The sequence below is a fragment of the Coregonus lavaretus genome (assembly GCF_964263955.1).
Source record: "Coregonus lavaretus genome assembly, chromosome: 4".
NCBI classification, from domain to species: Eukaryota; Metazoa; Chordata; class Actinopteri; order Salmoniformes; family Salmonidae; genus Coregonus; species Coregonus lavaretus.
This window is the reverse complement of record NC_139991.1, coordinates 26,779,265-26,799,737: the sequence shown is the minus strand read 5'-3', so window position 1 is coordinate 26,799,737 and position 20,473 is coordinate 26,779,265. Positions and strand designations below refer to the sequence as shown.

The window sequence follows — 20,473 nt, the reverse complement described above, 5'->3', positions numbered from 1 at the left end:
TGGCATCCACACAGGTTGGACATGGCAAGAGAGACATCAGAAAGCTGTGAAGTATGCAAACAGTATAACAACAAAGTGTCACTCGGAGCAGTGATAGGCAGCTTCCCAATTCCTGACGCGCCATTTCAAGACATTTGCATAGATTTCACGGACATGGGACAGGACAACAGAGTGGAAGGAAAAAGATACCTGTTGGTAATGGTTGACAGATTCACCAGATGGGTGGAAGCCATCCCCACAGCAAGGGAAGACGCAAAGGCTGTGATTAAATGGCTGAGGAGGGACCTCATCCCAAGGTTCGGGGTCCCGCGAATGGTCCGTTCCGACAACGGTACCCATTTCAAGAATGAACACCTGAGGAAGGTAGAGCAGGCCCTAGGAATCACCCACAAGTTCGGGTCAGTGTACCACCCCCAATCGCAGGGACTTGTAGAAAGAGCTAACCAAATGCTGAAACGAAAAATGGCCAAAATCATGGCCGGAACTAAGCTGAAATGGGTAGATGCGCTGCCCCTAGCTCTAATGTCAATGAGAAACTCACCTGGGTCTGACACCCATTTAACGCCCCATGAACTCATGACAGGGCGTAGAATGCCAGGACCACCAGCAGACAATCTTAGCATGCCTAGACTAGACATTGCAAAAATCAGATACATAGACTACATGCAGGCATTAACCTCTCTTGTTGAAAGACTGTCCAAACAGGTGGTGGAGGTTCGCACTCCTGCTGTCGAGACCACAGACGAGAACAGAGACGTCCTGGTGGGAGATTGGGTGAGAGTAAAGGTGCATTCCAGGAAGTGGACGGAACCAAGGTGGGAAGGACCGTTCCAGGTGAAGGAGGTATCAAGTCACTCACTGAGGGTGAATACAAGTAAAAAGGACGTGTGGTATCATAGAACATACTGTGCAAAAGACACGGTCCCAGGGAGGACTCTAGACCAGGTACAGCAGGACATAGCCACAGGGGGAGAATGAGAGTGCTGTGGGTAGTATGGGGACTTACATTGTGGGGGGTCATAGCTCAAGGAGCAGGGACCATAGTCATTACGCTGGAAGAAGGGGAGTCTCAAGTGGTAACCCTAGAACCGTGTAAAATATGGTCCTGGAGAAATAGAGCAAGTGGAATTGGTGAGATTATCTGTCCTTGGGACCCAAAGGGGGGATGTAATGTGTTAGTGCCCTATGCAAAATAACGTGGTACATACCTATGTGAAGGGAAATGGTGTCCATATTGGGATTACATGGTCACTAATGTAGGAACCTTTTGGGAGTGGCGGAGAAGCTACCCATATGCATTAAGTGATGTGTCTAAAGCAGCCAGGTTTTCAATGATACGGGGTGTGCAGGGATCAGCAAGCAGCATGTGTAAAGGTGATGAAATCCTACTAACCATACAGGATATTAAGCTTACAGATGCGGGTGTTTACACTCTGGGAGCGGAGCACACTGGACCGGACACAATGGGTATGTTTACCATTGCAGTCACACCCAAACCTCCAACTGGGCAGGGACAGACCCAGTCAAACCACACTACCACTCCAGGACCAGCTCAGCCCCAACCCACAAAGGTACCAAACCCCGTTCAGGTGACTAATGTTAGGGATTTTACGGACAGTGACCAATTGGGTACAGAAACTGGGTATGAAGAGAGGGAAAATATGTGGTTAGCCTACATGAGGTATACGGCTAGAACACTGGGCAGGCAAAAGTGTGTTATCTGTGGGCATGCTAGACCCGGACTGGCAACCCACCCATTTGCTTTAGGAGAAGGGGAGGGATGGCAGTGCATACTGGAAGAGTTCTATCACTCGCTACCAAACACCACCCTGTGTAAAGCTCTAAGTTAGATTTTTCCTGAGGTTCCACCACAGAAGGCACCAGGAGGAGTTAAGGCTTATGGGGGTAATTACAGCTGTATCACTGGGACAGGTAAGGGTGTTAACTATGGTAGATTGCCGTCTGGGGACTGTGCTGTAAATGTAACCATGAACAGCACTTGGCCTGTAAAAGGTTGGAATCAGACGAAGGGGGTTGCTGATGTGTGGTGGATTTGTGGCCCGGATAGAAGACTGATCCCGATTCTAAAGGGGGACTGGCAGGGTACATGTGCTTTAGCTAGTTTAATTGTTCCACTGACCATTATTTATGTTTCCTCAGACCAACTTTTGGGAATCGCCCAATTAACTCCGGAGAATGAGGGTGTAAGGCAGAGGAGGAAGTGTAGTGCCCCATGGTCAGCGGGGGAGGAAATCCATCCTAATTTGTTGGGGGTGCCTGTGGGGGTAACATCAGAGTTCCAGGCTCTTAACAGGAACGATGGGTTATGGCACCTGGTGCCGATCATAGGTCCAGCAATAGATGCTGCTAAACAGCGATCCTGGATAAACTATATCTATTATAATCAACAGAGATTTGTTAACACACGTACTGCCCTGACTGGAATGTCTGAGCAACTAGAGGCCACCTCTAGGGTGGCTAGGCAGAATAGGCTGGCACTAGATATGATGCTTGCTAACCAGGGAGGTGTATGTAAAATGTTTGGGGAACAATGCTGTACGTTTATCCCTAACAATACTAGCCCTGACGGGAGCATCACTAAAGCCCTTGTTGGCCTGGATAAGTTATCTGCAGAGATGAAGAGCATGGGTGGAGTGGAGAGTGGTGGGCTATTCTCCTGGTTGAACGACTGGTTTGGTAAGTACTCAACTATGGTGGTTACTGGATTTCTGACCCTAATCGTTGTGTTCTTGATCCTGATGTGTTGTGCCGCTTGTATCATCCCCTGGCTCAGAAAGTCGGTCACAGATGTCGTGCATGCTGCTGGTATGATGCCTTTGCTGAAGGCTCAAGAAGGAGATGCAGATATTGAGTCTGGTTTTCGGAGGAAACTGGGGTTGACAGAAGATGACCCTTGGTTTGCTATTGGTGAGGTTGTAGAGTGACACCCTAGTGGGTGTCTACGGGGGGTTTAAAGTTCCTGGGTGGCTGGTAGCCAACCTAGTACAAGTTAGGTGTAGATGGAAGGACTGAAGGCCTTTTTATTATCATTATTGCCTATTAATAAAAGTGTGATTATTTTTGTTTGTATTGTATTTTAATGAGTGACACCCTAGAGGGTGTCAAAAGGGGGAATCCTAAATTTCCCTGAAATTTCTTATTCTGGGTTTTCTTATTTTGGGTTCACAACCAGTGGGTGTGAAAGGGGGGATTGTGGGAAATGATTCTCTTATATTTTAGATGTGCTGTTAGCTTAATAAGAAAGCATTAATGATTAAACATAAAATGTTTGTACTGTACTCAGTGGCGGCTCCTGAAATAATTCTCAGGGGGGGCAATTTTTCTGATGATTTAGGTGACCTACACACATTTTAAAAAAGATATGTCCAGCAACAACATGAAGACAGGGGCAGCATATAAGTCAATGCCAGAAGCATTTATTGACTGATCTCAAAAGTGTTGGCTTACAAAAGCAAAATAAGTTATCACAGTAAAAATAATCAAGGGTGTTCTTTCACATTCCTCAACACTGCATAAACAATATGCATTTCCATAAACAAATGAAATATCAGCTGAAAATACAGCATCTTGGTATTTGTTCAGATTGCAGGATCAACAAGAGCTTTTACCACATTTTTTGCCTCATGGTTGAATTGGAAATATGTGCACCTGAGCATAATTCACAACAAGCAAGCAGGAGCTTTTGATAGAGGCTACTGAAAACATTGATGCAAGTTATTGGTAATAAGAAATTTTTATAGACTTCCATATTCTGCCCTCTTGTATAGATTTGTGAAAATGAACAGTGATAGACATTTTGCCTGAAAACAGAATTTGAAAATAATTTATAGAAAAGGTAAACACAGCTATCTGTATGGCTTTGTAAAAATGAACAACCATATTCTGGCCAATTGTATAGATTTGTAAATATGAACAACCATATTCTGGCCAATTGTATAGATTTGTAAAAATGAACATGAACAGATTTTTTTATTTTTTTAAATTTTTTTAAATTTTTAAACAACATCAACTGTGAACTGATTTGGGCGTGTGTGTGTTAAAGAGACAGACAGGGAGGGACAAAGAGAGAGAGAGGCTACATTACTTGTACTGAAACTGTTCTCTTCTCTCTTTCAATGCAGCAAAGCGGTCAATGACTTTCTCATTGAAATCAGGCATGCTGAGGACTAGTTCCCTCTCCATGGAAAGCATGGCCAGTGCATTCAGACGTTCCTGGCCCATTGAATTTCGCAGGAATGTCTTAACTCGTGTCAAAGTTGAGAAACATCTCTCAGCTTCAGCTGTTGTCATGGGAGTAGTTATGAGGATGTTCAACAGAGTCACAGTCTCAGAGAACGTCTCCTGGAGGTTGTAGCTCATGACAACCTGGTACAGTGCCAGTGCACCACAGTTTGACTTTCTCGTCGTCGGCAAAAAGACCGTTCAGTCTCTCCAAAAGCACACTGGCGATTGAGACTGAGGTTGATTCCGAGATGGGAAGGAACTCAAAAAAGCGCTCCTGCACTTTGTGGTTGCTATCTATGTACCTCAGCACAAGCACCAGCTGTGTCTGTGTAGAAACGTCCGTGGTCTCGTCAGCTTGGATAGCTACGAAGTTCGCCGACTTCACCTCCTCCACAATATGTTCCCTCATGACCGCTAGCATACACTCCAGTAGCTCGTTTTGAATGGTCTTTGATGTGAACTTCTTTCAAAGAGACAATCGAGTTGCACTGAACGATAGCCATCTTGATAGTAGTACGTGAATTGATTGACGCTGCTACCCGCTCTTTTCTTAGTTACGTTCATGGTTATGTTACGTATGACGAAAGCGCGTAAGTGCAAGCCCTCAGAAACCCATAGAGATTGTATTGAAAGCTCTGATATTTGAAAAAAAAAGATTTTACATGACAGTCTATGATAGACTTCTGGGGCGATTTTCAACCTGACTGAAATCGCCCCAAAAGGGGCGGGGCCATTTGAAGCACGACTTTAGCCTGATTGGACATTTAGTGGCAGATCAGACGTCTAGATTAGAACACTGATAACTACTGTTGCCGTGATATAATTGATTAGAAAAAAAATCCCTTCCTTTTCCCGTTTGGCAGTGCGTCGCCCATATCGCCCTAATGAACACACCGCCCCTGACTGTACTGATATAAATTGTTTAACCTAACAAGCTGTGATTAATGTGAGGAGCTGTTAGGGAGTAGGGTGAGATAAGGCTTGTGACTCACACTGCCTCTTTGTTGAACTGTCCAAGGACATAGGTACAAAGAGTACAGTTAGAGTGGGAAAGTACAGGAAAACTATGTCTATGGGTGCTGACTCTCTGGACAAGCTGCAGATAACAACTTATGCCTGGCAACAGTGAAGCGCCAAGGGTCTGGGACCAGCCTGTGCGCCAACGATAGGCTGAGTAAGTCTAAACCATGCTCAGTCTCTACTCTGATAGGCCAGCAGGAAGCGGGAACTATCTCTGTCAGAGTATTTAAAGAAGAACTTATAACAATGGACCAGTTCTCTGTCTGCCCTGCGTGGTATTTCAGTGAGCCCGTATACGAACTCTCATACTTACCATTTAAGCATTTGTATTAATAAATACTAGACTAACTTGGATACTGTGTAATGACCTCTTTTGTTCCCAATACCAGATTTGAATTGACACAATTTATCACGCCCCAACAGACCAATGGAAGATGCCATTTCCATCGATAATCACACTGCCCTAACACATCTGGACAAGAGGAACACCTATGTGAGAATGCTGTTCATTGACTACAGTTCAGCATTCAACACTATTGTTCCCTACAAGTTTGTCACCATGCACAGAACTGGATCCTGGAATTCCTGACGGGCAGACCACAGGCTGTGAGGAATGGCAACAACATCTCCTCCACGCGGACTCTTAACACAGGGGCCCCCCAGGGGTGTGTCCTCAGCCCTCTGCTGTACTCTCTGTTTACCCACGACTGCGAGGCATGACACAAGTTCCATCATGAAGTTTGCTGACGACATCTTGGTTGTAAGCCTGATAACAAACAACGAAGAGTCAGCCTATAGGGAGGAGGTAAGTGAACTGGCATTGTTGTGCCAGGACAACAACTTCTCCCTCAACGTCAGCAAAACAAAGGAGTTGATTGTTGACTTCAGGAAGGAAAGGAGGGAACACGCCCGATCGACATCAGCGCAACTGCAGTAGAAAGAGTCAGCAGTTTTATGTTCCTCAGCGTCCACATCACTGAGGACTTGACATGGACCAACAACACCACCACTCTTGTCAAGAGGGTGGAACAGCCTCTACTTCCTAAGGCGGCTGAAGAAATTTGTCCACGACCGCAAGGCCCTCCAGCGGCTGATGAAGACGGCCCAGTACATCACTGAGGCCGTGTTCCCAGCCATACAGGACATCTACTTTAAACGGTGCCAGAGAAAGTCCTGCAGCATCATCGAGGACCCCACACATCCCAGCCACGAGCTGTTCACTCCCTTACCATTTACATTTTAGTCATTTAGCAGACGCTCTTATCCAGAGCGACTTACAGTTAGTGCATACATTACTTTTTATTTTATTTATTTTTTGGGGGGGGGGGGGGGGGGGGGTTTCATACCCCCTGTGGGAATCGAACCCACAACCCTGGTGTTACAAACGCCATGCTCTATGAACTGAGCTACATCCCCTGCCGGCCATTCCCTCCCCTACCCTAGACGACGCTGGACCAATTGTGCGCCGCCCCATGGGTCTCCCAGTCGCGGCCGGCTACAACAGAGCCTGGATTCGAACCAGGATCTCTAGTGGCACAGCTAGCACTGCGATGCAATGCCTTAGACCACTGCACCACTCGGGAGACGGCATTGGAGCATGAGGTCTGATACCAACAGGCTCAGAGACAGTTTCTATCTACAAGTCATCAGACTGCTGAACACTTGAACTGGACTGACCACCTGCTCTGATTCTCCGCACCTTAGCACACATGCTTTGGTACTCAAAGGTATAGTAAAATGTGTACACACACACACATTCAAAAACCTACAGTATTTTCCCTAAACCCTAACCCTAAGCCTAACCCTTAACCTTAACCTTATCCCCAAACCCTAAACATAACCCTAACCGTAAACCTAATTGTAAGGCTAAACCTAACCCCTAAGCCTAAAATAGCCTTTTTCGTTGTAGGGTCAGGGTAAATGTCACCACTTGTTCACATTGTCCTTGTTTTACTATCCTTGTGAGGACTTTTGGTCCCCACAAGGATAGTAAAACCACACACACAAACACACATGCTACACACACATCATAATTGCTGCTACCAGACTCTTATTTACTATTGCTAATAATTCAGAATTGAAACACTTGCCTACCAATCCCCCCTTTCTCTGATACATGTGTAAAACTTGAAACTTGAAACTAACATGATCCTATGTACGGTGTTGTAATTTGGATGTAATATCCTAGGCATGTTAGTGCAGTATATTGAGATGTGTGATTTATAACAGTCAGAATGACACCCTCATTCAAATTATTATGGCATAATGATTATGGCTCTAGATTACAGGAAAACGCTGTTTCAGATGTTTGAAAAATGAAAAATGATCTTCCAACCACCATCCTCACGTATTTTGTGCCCCCTCTAAAATAATGGGTGCATGACGCCCCTGACTGGTGATGATGGGGCGGCAGGTAGCTTAGTGGTTAAGAGCATTGTGCCAGTAACCGAAAGATCACTGGTTCTAATCCCCGAGCCGACTAGGTGAAAAATCTGCCGATGTGCCCTTGAGCAAGGCACTTAACCCTAATTGCTCCTGTAAGTCGCTCTGGATAAGAGCGTCTGCTAAATGACAAAAAATAAAAAATAAATAAAATGATGCTGCTTGCTCGGGGGGCATGTGACTTTGCTTGCAGTCTGTGGGAGAGCTCTCTCTCTAGTTTGAACCATATAGTTATTTCATCTAACTAACATAGTTTAGTGTGTTTCAGATGACTCCAGCCATGGGGCTCTCTCTCATGATGATGATGATGTTGTTTAAACAATTACAAACCTTCCATGAGAGACGACAGTGTTGCGGATGTTCCCCCAAAGCAGGTGGCAGTTAAACAGACATCTGGTAGGAATTAGCTCTCCAGGATAAAGGCCTTGGTTGAGTACAGTAATGTATCTGTCTCCCTTCATAATGTAACTGTAACAGGATGAAGATTGCCCTGTTAGATAACTACAGTAACTGGCTCCCTATACTGTAGTTAATTGATTGATTAATGCCACTGATTGGTTAGAGATTCCATTCACTCTCACTGGGTGTCCCAGGTCTAAATCAGTCCCTGATTAGACGGGGAGAATGAAAACCAGCAGGGCTACAGAACCCTCGATACAGACCTTCAGGCCTGGACTTGAGAGAGGCCTATGTCTTTGACGTGTTTTGAAAACAATAGGCCAAATAGAGAGAGCGAGGTGAATAGAGAGGCCAGGGTAGGGATATCACTCGAACTTTCTAGAATCACTTGTTTGGAGACCAGTGTTTCGAGACCATTGTGCGGTGCCAGCCGGATCAATGGAGGAACGCGTACAACAACAAGCAGCCATGATCCAGGCTCTCGGCACCGCCATGGAACGTGTGGTTAACACAATGGAGCGATGGGAGAGAGGAGGTCTTCCTATACCTCCTCCGATGACACCACCACCTACATCGATACCCATCGTTTCACCTCCGGGGTCCAGTGGGATTCGGCTCTCGCTCCCGAGGGCTTATGACGGCACAGCTGCCGGGTGTCAGGGTTTTCTGCTCCAGGTATAACTCTACCTGGCAACCATCCACGCGGCCCCCTCGGGATACGAGAGCGTGTCCGCCCTCATCTCCTGTCTGTCCGGTAAAGCGCTGGAGTGGGCCAACGCCAAGTGGGGGGGGGATAGACGCCGCAACTGTCAGCTATGCGGAGTTCACCCGCCGCTTTAGGGTGTCGGGAATTGGCCTGCAGGGACACCAACCTAAGCCTGGACCAACTGGTGGACATGTCTATTCGACTAGATAACCTGTTGGCTACCTGCGGACGTCCGGATCCGGGGCCGTCCATTCCATCCCCCAGCACCTCCGACCCTACCCCTATGGAGCTCGGAGGTGCTGCTATGAGGGAGACCAGTAGAGGGGCCGTCCCCTGCACCAACTGTGGCCGCAGAGGACACACTGCTGGTCGGTGCTGGGGAGGGCCTCCTAGGAGTCGAGGCAGTAGGCAGCGCACTGATGAGCCGTTTCAGGTGAGTAGGCACCCAACTCACCCAGAGCTCCCTGTTGCGCATATGTGTATGAATGTTGTGTTTCCCGAGCTGGTCCACTCCAGGAGTCCTCGGTCCGTTCCATCTTGAATTCGAGGTGTCGCGTGGGCGACCTGCAGTATCTCGTGGAGTGGGAGGGGTACGGTCCGGAGGAACGGTGCTGGGTCCCTAGGAGGGACGTCCTAGATCCCTCCATGTTGAGGGATTTCCACCAGAGTCATCCGACCCGCCCTGCTCCGCGTCCTCCTGGCCATTCCCGAGGCCGGGGTCGGTGCACGGCTGGAGCCGCGTGTCAAGGGGGGGGGTACTGTCACGGATTCAGCCGAGGCTGCCCCTCCTCCTTGCTTGGGCAGGCTTCGGCGTTCATCGTCACCGGAGTACTAGCTGCTACCGATCTATGTTTCTATGTTCGACTTGTTCTGTCTTGATTGGTTACACCTGTTTCCCATTATGTAGTATTGTCTTCCCTATTTAACCCTCTGTCTTACACTGTGTGTTGTGTGTGATTGTTATTGTTATCGGCAGTCGTTAGTGTGCGGGTTTTCCTCCCTGTGTGGAGATTGTGTATTCTCAGATTACTTTCTAGTAAAGTACGTTTTTTGATCAACTCTGTGTCCTGCGTTTGACTTTGCCCACCGCATTTCACTGACACATTTGACAGCAGAATTCCCCTACACATTCATAACCTATAAAACATCTCTGCACTTAGCAAAAGAGTGCCATCTGCACTGCTATTGTAGTTATCAGTTATTCCGACTATTCTCTCATTGATTTAATTTACTTATTTCAGCAATTTTAGGGTTTTCAGTATAGTTGTCTAATGTTGGTGGGGAATATTCTGATTTAATGTTACTTCTGAATCACTATGATAAATATAATAGTTTTTCTTGATTGTATTTTTAAGAGAGCTGATATTTACTTTAAAGTGCAAAGTGTAGGAATACAGGTGAAATCAGTCATTGACACAGACCTGGTGGCATCTCTTGACCATCGTCCTCTTAACCATCATGAAACGTCCTCTTGTAGTCATTGCATGTCCAATGAATAACATCCTTTCAGAACCAAATAAGAACCTTTTGGTAATGTTCCCTAAATGGACATCAAAATACCTTATTATAACAATATACTGTGACCAAACCGGGACCTGTACTGAACATCAATGTCATAGGATGCCACCTTTCCAACAAGTCAGTTCGAATGCTAGCTATCCACTGGACACACACTGGTTGAATCAACATTGTTTCCATGTCATTTCAATTAAATGATGTTGAACCAATGTGGAATAGACGGTGAATTGATGTCTGTGCCCAGTGGGTAGTTAGCAACTAACTTGCAAATCCGGGTTAGCTATCAATATCTTTGTCCGAGTTTGAGTTGGCTAGCTAGCTCGCCAGTTCGAGCTGAAACATTAATGAAAGGAAGCTGGCTACATCCTATGATTAGTTGGCAAGCTGGTATCCAATGCCTGCCCTGTATTGACCCTAAATGCAAATAAGCAACAGTTAGCTGTTGTTAGCAAGGTTTAAAAAAAAACTTTTACCCCTTTTTCTCCCCAATTTCGTGATTTCCAATTGGTAGTTAGTTTTGTCCCATCCCTGCAACTCCCCTACGGACTCGGGAGAGGCGAAGGTCAAGAGCCATGCGTCCTCCGAAACACGAACCTGCCAAGCCGCACTGCTTGCTTAACCCGGAAGCCAGCCGCACCAATGTGTTGGAGGAAACACCGTCCAGCTGGCGACCGAGTCAGCTTGCAGGCGCCCGGCCCGCCACAAGGAGTCGCTAGAGCGCAATGGGACAAGGAAATCCCGGACGGCCAAACCCTCCCCTAACCCGGACGACGCTGGGCCAATTGTGTGCCGCCTCATGGGTTTCCCGGGTACGGCCGGCTGTGACACAGCCTGGGATCAAACCCGGGTCTGTAGTGACGCCTCAAGCACTGCTATGCAGTGCCTTAGACCGCTGCGCCACTCAGGAGGCCCGCACATCTTCATCTGACATGCTATATCACATTTTGCGTTAGCTTAATGTATTTAGCTAGCTACAAAATCATTCCACTTTCATCTGTGATTTCATTGCTAGCCTGGCTTGCTAGCATGCTCAAATAATGTTGTATAACCAAAAGTAGCTACTAGCTAGGTAGTTCCAGCTATCTAATTAGCTAACATACTCACTAACACCAGTCACAGAAGTAAATGCATCGGATGTAATACATTCCTGGCCATCTGGCAATATTGTTGAAATGCATTGGAAGTTTGCACCAATTTTAAGGAAGCCCATTTTCACTCCTATTTGCTGATCGCCAATTGTGCATGCATTGCACCCGTATGCAGACTTGACAACATTTTCCACATGGCAGTTGGGGGCAGACCACAAATTGTTGTTTCTGCATCATTGGCAAAAGTAGGCATGTTAGTAATCCATACCCAATCCTCCAGTAAATCGTGATGAACTCACTTACTGGCAAAAGTAGGCATGTTAGTAATCTATACCCAATCCTCCAGTAAATCGTGATGAACTCACTTACAAAACTCAGTTTTGGACGAAACTGACTTTATGACCACAATTATCATATTTACACTTTGTAGTACATTTTGACATTATAATGAATTTTTCTGACTCATATCGATGCCACATAGGCCATTTAAAACCAGAGAAGTTGGTTCTAAGGGGCAGTTGATCTTTAAGTCATACAAGTTTTACTGTGCATGGAGACAGGTTATACTGTGTGTCACGCCCTGACTCAGGGGACGCTTATATGTTGAGTCAGGGTGTGTATATTCCTTGTTGTGCTTGTTCTATGTATTAGGATCTAGTATGTCTAGTTCTATGTTGGCCGGTGTGTTTCCCAATCAGAGGCAGCTGTCTCTCGTTGTCTCTGATTGGGGCCCATACTTAAGCAGCCTATTGGCACTGTCTAGTTGTGGGATCTTGTTCCTGGTACGGTTAGTTGTGTAGTCTACCTTAGGACGTCACGTTTCGTTTCCGTTGTTGTTTTGTTGTGTGTTTGTTAAGTTCAATAAACATGTACGCATATCACGCTGCGCCTTGGTCTGACCCGTCATTCAACGAACGTGACACTGTGCATGGAGTTTCTAATGCATTATGTCATTACTAAATGTGTAATGTGATAGGTATTTTAACGTTACATTTTTTAACACAAAAATATATATATAATAATAAAATATTTAATCAGTAGTCTTCCTCAAAAGGGGACGCAATCTTTGCGAGAGGGAGGGAATCTGACTTCACTGGTCCTCAACTCTTGTGGTACATTGACACCGCTCTCTCTCTCTCTCTCTCTCTCTCTCTCTCTCTCTCTCTCTCTCTCTCCATTGCTGCAGTGAAAAGGAAACTTCACCCCGCGCGGCTGTCAGAGTCCAAGCGTAAAGAGAGCGATAACGGATAATTTTAACATGATGGGAATTAACCGAAGACAGACGGAGCTCTGCAATTAACAACACAATGGTGGGGTATTAGAGGAGTTTACCATGCAGCGAACAACAATCTGACTGTGGAATAACACTTTCGAGAAATTGATGAAAAGTACAGGGGCAAATACTTTTGATTTGACCTTGGTCAACAGAAATTGAAGATAAAGAATTCCAACAAGTTATGTAAGTTATACCTGTATGCAAAGAGAAAAGTAATAATAAAAAACGTGTAATCTTGTAATTCACAATTAAATGAGTTTATAGTTTTTACCAGAGCTTGAAATGCAGAGCACATGGAGTGATTCATTATTCTTCAGAACAGAACATTCGACGTGAGAAATCTATCCCATTTGAAAATTCGAGTCATTGCTAGGAAGTGTTACTTCTCAATTAAACTCAATTCAATAAACTGTATTTATCCTCAAAGGGATGTAGGCTACTTGCTGTGCAGGCAGACCATATACAGTACAATAACTTTATAGATATACATATAACCAACATATAGGCAGTGGTGAAAAAAGTACTCAATTGTCATACTTGAGTAAAAGTAAAGATACCTTAATAGAAAATGTCTCAAGTAAAAATGAAAGTCACCCAGTAAAATACTACTTGAGTAAAAGTCTAAAAGGATTTGGTTTTAAATATACTTAAGTATTAAAAGTGAAAGTGAAAGTAAAAATCATTTAAAATTCCTTATATTAAACAAGATGGCACAATTTTCTTTAAAAAATAAATAATAATTTACAGAAAGCCAGGGGCACACTCCAACACTCAGACATAATTTACAAACGAAGCATGTGTGTTTAGTGAGTCTGCCAGATCAGAGGCAGTAGGGATGACCAGGGATGTTCTCTTGATAAGCATGTGAATTGGACCCTTTTCATGGCCTGCTAAGCCTTCAAAATGTATTGAGTACTTTTGGGTGTCAGGGAAGATGTATGGGGTAAAAAGTAAATTATTTTCTTTAGGAATGTAGTGAAGTAAAAGTAAAAGTAGTCAAAAATATAAATAGTAAAGTAAAGTACAGATACCCCAAAAAACGTCTTAAGTAGTAGTTTAACATATTTTTACTTAAGTACTTTACACCACTGAATATGGAGTTGGTCCCCCCTTTGCTGCTATAACAGCCTCCACTCTCCCCCCTTTGCTGCTAACACACGCACACTCTAATTTCATGTAATCTGATAGTCAAATTAACTGATAACTAAAATAGCAGTGCAGCAGGCACTATTTTGGTAAGTGCAGACATGTATTATAGGTAATGAATGTGTACTGTAGCAGACTTCTGACTTTGCAGCGCAGCAGAAAGTTCAGCATACCCCAAATCCGGAGGTTGTGAGTTCAAATTCCTGGTGAAGTCATATTGAAAAGTCAGTACTAAGTGATCATGTCAAATGTAATCATATTGTCATTGATTAATATCATACTAGCCCCCTGTGTAGCTCAGTTGGTAGAGCATGGTGCTTGCAATGCCAGGGTTGTGGGTTCGATTCCCACAGGGGGCCAGTATGAGAAAATGTATGCACTCACTAAAACTGTAAATCGCTCTGGATAAGAGCGTCTGCTAAAATGTAATTGAATTTAGACTGTTTTAGATTAACAGCGTATCACTAACCTTAAAACACTCATTTCATTACTACTTATAATGGTTTGGGACATAAGGTGACAAAAACCTCCATGGGACCATGACACAACTTCCCAAGAATGTCCTAAAAACATCCCTGTGGACGTCCCCGGGACAAACCGGGAACTAGACAAAACCTCTAGGGGACAATGACACAACGTCCCAAGAATGTCCTAAAAACATCCCCGTGGACATCCCCGGGACAAACCGGGAACTAGACAAAACCTCCAGGGGACCATGACACACCGACCTGACCACTTTAGGCAACCATTGTGATGTTCCGGGGACGTTCTAATGACTACTTTTTCTTTGCAGGGACGTTCCCTTGGGACCATCATACATCCTAATGACTAGTAAAAATGAAATTCCTGAGAATGTGCGAAAAAGTCCTGACATGGTCCTCAGTGACATCCAGGTAACTTTAGGGAACTAGACAAAAGGTCCCTAAGAGAACGTTCCCTTGGGACCATCATGCGACCGTCCTATTGACCATCATGAAACGTCCCCTTGTGGTCATTGAATGTCCCATGGATAACATCCTTTCAGAACCAAATAGGAACCTTTTCTGAACGTTCCCTAAAGAACATCAAAATATATTATAACGTTATACTGCGACCAAACCAGGACCTGTACTGAACGTCCTCTTATGGTCCCGAGTTGAATGTCATGTTTTGTTCCTAGAACGTTCTCAGAATGTCAGTGGAATAACGTCCAGCCGAAACCCTTAAAGGGACCTAATGGGAACATTGTCCTTAAGATGTCCCCTGTTTGCTGGGAAGATCCCTCCCAATGTGTTCTCCAATCTCATAAAACGTTTCAGAAAAAGGCTCAGTGTTGTTACCCTCAAAAGAGGAGGGTGCTGGAGTATTGAAAACAGGGATGCAAATAATTGTTACCCCTATCTCTTTGAGATGTTTTAATTTGTATTACTTGTTAACTAAATCTATTTTTTTGCATACAATATAGCTCAGTATTTGTATTATTGATTTGATACAGTCTTTTTTCTCATCTTTATCAAGTGTGCCAATAATTTCTGACCTTACTGTACATTTTAACTCTCCAGGCTCGGGTTTTAGAACAAGTAATCTTCTCAGGACGTTCCCAGAGACCTCCACATCATTTCCTGAGCAAGGTGATTTTTTTTTTTTACAGGAATATATATTTAGCCCAACATTTAAGGAGTTTAAGCAACAGAGCAAATAACTAGTAGAGCATGGTTATCAAACATATTGTACAAATGTTTATTCAGTTAAATCCTTAATTTTTTTTCTTCAGTTTGCATACCTGGGGCGGCAGGTAGCTTAGTGGTTAAGAGCGTTGTGCCAGTAACCGAAAGGTCGCTGGTTCTAATCCCCGAGCCGACTAGGTGAAAAATCTGTCGATGTGCCCTTGAGCAAGGCACTTAACCCTAATTGCTCCTGTAAGTCGCTCTGGATAAGAGCGTCTGATAAATGACGTAAATGTGAGTGCATGTGTTACGAACCGGCTCGTAGCCTGTAACAAAGAGGGAGACAACGCAGAGCTAAAGAAATAACCAGAGCCCAGGTATGTCCCATTTCACTGATGACCCTCCCAGCTCTGCCCACCAACATCCTATTAAGGAAAACAAGAGCAGAGAGAAAGAATTCGGCAGAGTGGGAGGGTCGTCACACATGCATGAACTGACCTTTGTTTCTATCTATTGTTCTTTTGCATCACCACAGAATGAAATTAAGATGTGCCTTTTCAAGCAGACTGTGGAAGAAGCATTTCATTTATTCTTTATCGTTGCTGCTGGTGATCTGTGCCTTGCTGCTGCTCTGCCTGAAGGTCACTGTTAAATACAGCATTACCATTGAAACCTATGGGACTACTGCAGGCCACCATGACGTTGAGCTGCTCCACCGCTACAATATTGACTGCAATGCCATCTACGACATGGAACCGGCCGAGTTGGGGAAGTCGCTGGTCATCAGAAAACAGGCGGTGGTGGAGGAGCAGGACAAGAGCTTGGTCAACCTGACCTCTAACTGCCCGCGATACCTCGACTCCCGGGGCTATGGGGCTGTCCAGGTGTCTGAGGAGGAGCAGGCCTTCCCCCTGGCCTACTCACTGGTGGTCCACAAGTCTGCCTCCATGGTGGAGAAGATCCTCAGGGCCATCTACACCCCTAACAACATCTACTGTATCCACTACGACCTGAAGTCATCAGAACTGTTCAGAGAGTCCATGGAGGGTTTGGCTCGCTGTCTGCCCAACGTCTTCATCGCCTCTAAGCTGGAGGCAGTGAAGTATGCCAGCATCAGCCGCCTCAGTGCTGACCTCAACTGCCTGTCTGACCTCATAGGGTCAGAGGTCAAGTGGAGGTATGTCATCAACCTGTGCGGTCAGGACTTTCCCCTGCGCTCCAACATAGAGCTGGTGGCTGACCTGAAGAAGCTCCGGGGGGGTAACATGGTGGAGACAAGTCGCCCCAGCGAATACAAGAAGCAGCGTTTCTCCTTCCACCACGAGCTGCAGAACACATCATTCGAGTACCACCAACTGCCGGTAAAAACCAACAAGGCCAAGGGGCCTCCGCCGCACGGCATCCAGATGTTCATCGGCAGCGCGTACTTCGTGCTCTCGCGGGAGTTCGTCACTTATGTGAACACGTCTGCGCTGGCCAGGGACTTCCTAGTGTGGTCAAAAGACACCTACTCCCCAGACGAACACTTCTGGGCCACGCTGACACGGGTGCCGGGCGTGCCGGGCGAGGTGCCCCGGGCCCAGGCCGACGTCACAGACCTGATGAGTAAGACCAGGCTGGTGAAGTGGAACTACCTGGAGGGACCGCTTTACCCATCATGCACAGGGAAACACGTCCGCAGTGTGTGTATCTATGGGGCGGGGGAGCTGCGCTGGCTCCTGAACTACGGCAGCTGGTTCGCCAATAAGGTGGATCCCAAAGTTGACCCGGTCCTTATCCAGTGTCTTGAGGATAAATTACAGGAGAAACAGAGACTCTTGGTCAAGGCTATGAAGTCACAGCAAAATATTCCCTCCTCTGGAAAAGCTTAAATAAATGGATGATTGGTTATTAATGGGTTTTTCTTTGAGTTGATTATGTCAGAAACTCAATTAAGTGGAATGTTGGATGAGATAGTGGAATGCTGGATGAGATAGACTTGGGTATCTATGTTAGGGTTATACTCTTGTTTTGCAACTTGAGACTTGAAGTGGGGAATGTTTGTGATAGTCTGACCTTTATGTAATATGGATTAGGGTAACCAGGGTATAGCCTCGGCTCCTAGGGTGAAAGCATGTGAAAACCAGGGTATGATGACTATGTACACTGCATTCAGAAAGTATTCACATCCCTTGACATTTTCCAGATTTTGTTGTGTTACAGCCTGAATTTAAAATGGATTACATTGAGATTTTGTGTCACTGGCCTACACACAATACCCCATAATGTCAAAGTGGAATTATATATATTTTTAGATATCTGATTTACATAAGTATTCACACCCCTGAGTCAATACATGTTAGAATCTGTGAGTGTTTCTGGGTAAGTCTCTAAGAGCTTTGCACACATTGAATGTACAATATTTGCCCATTATTATTTTCAAAATTCTTCAAGCTCTGTCAAATTGGTTGTTGATCATTGCTAGACAACTATTTTCAAGTCTTGCCATAGATTTTCAAGTAGATTTAAGTCAAAACTGTAACTCACCCACTCAGGAACATTCACTGTCTTCTTGGTAAGCAACTCCAGTGTAGATTTGGCCTTTTGTTTTAGGTTATTGTCCTGCTGAAAGGTGAATTCATCTCCCAGTGTCTGGTGGAAAGCAGACTGAGCACGTTTTTCCTCTAGGATTTTGCCTGTGCTTAGCTCCATTCTGTTGATTTTTTTTATCCTGAAAAACTCCCCAGTCCTTAAAGATTACAAGCATACCCATAACATGATGCAGCCACAACAATGCTTGAAAATATGGAGAGTCGTACTCAGTAATGTGTTGTTTTTGGATTTGCCCCAAACATAACATTTTTTATTAAGGACAAAAAGTTAATTGCTTTGCCACATTTCTTGTAGTATTACTTTAGTGGCTTGTTGTAAACAGGATGCATGTTTTGGAACATGTTTATTCTGTACAGGCTTCCTTAATTTAACTCTGTCAATTAGGTTAGTATTGTGGAGTAACTACAATGTTGTTGATCCATCCACAGTTTTCTCCTATCACAGCTATTAAACTCTGTAACTGTTTTTAAAGTCACCATTGCCCTCATGGTGAAATCCCTGAGCAGTTTCCTTCCTTTCTGGCAACTGACTGGGTGTACTGACACACCATCCAAAGTGTAATTAATAACTTCACCATGCTCAAAGGAATATTCAATGTCAGCTCTTTTTTATTTTGACCCATCTACCAATAGGTGCCCTTCTTTGCGAGGCATTGTAAAACCTCCCTGGTCTTTGTGGCTGAATCTGTGTGTGAAATTCACTGCTCGACTGAGGGACCTTACAATTATCTGTATGTGTGGGGTACAGAGATGAGGTAGTCATTCATAAATCATGTTAATCACTATTATTGCACACAGAGTGAGTCCATGCGACTTATTATGTGACTTATTATTCTCCTTTGAAAATAGACACGTAAAATTTTTTCTGGGGATGAACATGGCATCTTCAATATGTAGCCATAGTTCCTCTTTAGTGGAATATGTTGCAAGTAAAAGCCTTGGGTAGCGAGTTTCCAAGTCTGGAAGGTTAAAACCACCCTCAGACTTAGGAAGATGTAATTTTATTTGCCCATGTAAAGTCTGTTAAGACCAAGTATACTTTTTTAAAGAATGTCTTTGGTGGGGTAATAAAGCCAAGCCATTCTAAAGAGGTTTATTCTACTAGTAATATTTAATAGAAGATAATTCCATTTAATTAGATCTGCTTTCATATTGTTGAGTAATGGAATAAAGTTATCTTTAGCTATTTGTCGTTTGTAGTTATTAAGCATCCTAAGTATTTAATATAAGCGTTGTTCTTTATCTTAATTTCCTCTCTCACGTGTTCAAACTGTCAAATAAACCCCTAGCTTATCAGTTGCTTGTTGATTGCATTAATACAAGTACCTACATGGGAGTCAAATGAGTGTGTATTTAATGGTGAATTAGAGGGTAAACTGGGGAAATGTCAGCTCTGGATCAATAGTTTCCACCCCACTTACCAGCTGGCTAAAGTTGCCATTACAAACAGAGTAAAGCCACTAACGATCACACATGATCGCTTCAATTTGTAGTGAAACAACCTCTTTTACTAGGTTTTCCTATTGAGATAAAGTCTATCTTAGTCCATGGTAGCAGAATTTCAGAAAATGTGTTAATGATTAGAAACAATCAATCAACTTAAACATTGTGAAAACATTGTATGAAGCATCTAATGACCAGTGAAGGTACAGTAGCAGACATTTTGACTCCTTTGTTTGTTTTTTACTCGTCTTTGAATATAAGTCTGATTTTAAGTAGATGTATGTTCAAAAACTTGTAGGTCAAAATGTTGTAGAATATGGGTATTTTCTGAGACTGTAGGTTTCTGTTTCCTACCAGTGATAGTATACAATATACAGTACAGTATAGTGTTCTCATAACGGTTGAATATTTTCCTGGTATTTTACAAATGTTCCATCAAAATAATAAATCACTTTTTAAATTTGGTATTTCACGCCAAAAGTGGAAGTTGCATTCTAAAGCATTTGATTAGAGCTTTGATCGGCATGAACATTCAAGCCTGATGCTACCTGAGCCAGATGAGCCATACATTAAATATATTTTATGAGCCTACATTAAAGACATTTTATAAGCCAAAGCTCAAAAAAGCCCAAATGATTGTGCTGTTATCCAATACATAAACTCAAGCAAAAAAAGAAACGTCCTCTCACTGTCAACTGCGTTTATTTTCAGCAAACTTAATGTGTAAATATTTGTATGAACATAACAAGATTCAACAACTGAGACATAAACTGAACAAGTTCCACAGACATGTGACTAACAGAAATGTCCCTGAACAAAGGGGGGATCAAAAGTAACAGTCAGTATCTGGTGTGGCCACCAGCTGCATTAAGTACTGCAGTGCATCTCCTCCTCATGGACTGCACCAGATTTGCCAGTTCTTGCTGTGAGATGTTACCCCACTCTTCCACCAA

The 20,473-nt window shown here is 44.1% G+C and overlaps 1 protein-coding gene across 1 annotated transcript; it reads left to right on the top strand.

Annotated features, from left to right (window-relative positions):
• Positions 1–12,858: 12,858 nt before the first annotated feature.
• On the top strand, positions 12,859–18,695 carry LOC311127614 (beta-1,3-galactosyl-O-glycosyl-glycoprotein beta-1,6-N-acetylglucosaminyltransferase 4-like). The gene is made up of 3 exons (XM_084159438.1): positions 12,859–12,877; positions 15,382–15,450; positions 16,022–18,695. Exon 3 carries the CDS (start codon positions 16,023–16,025, stop codon positions 17,355–17,357), a length of 1,335 nt encoding a protein of 444 aa, XP_084015564.1. The 5' UTR covers positions 12,859–12,877; positions 15,382–15,450; position 16,022; the 3' UTR covers positions 17,358–18,695.
• The last annotated feature ends 1,778 nt before the right edge of the window (positions 18,696–20,473 follow it).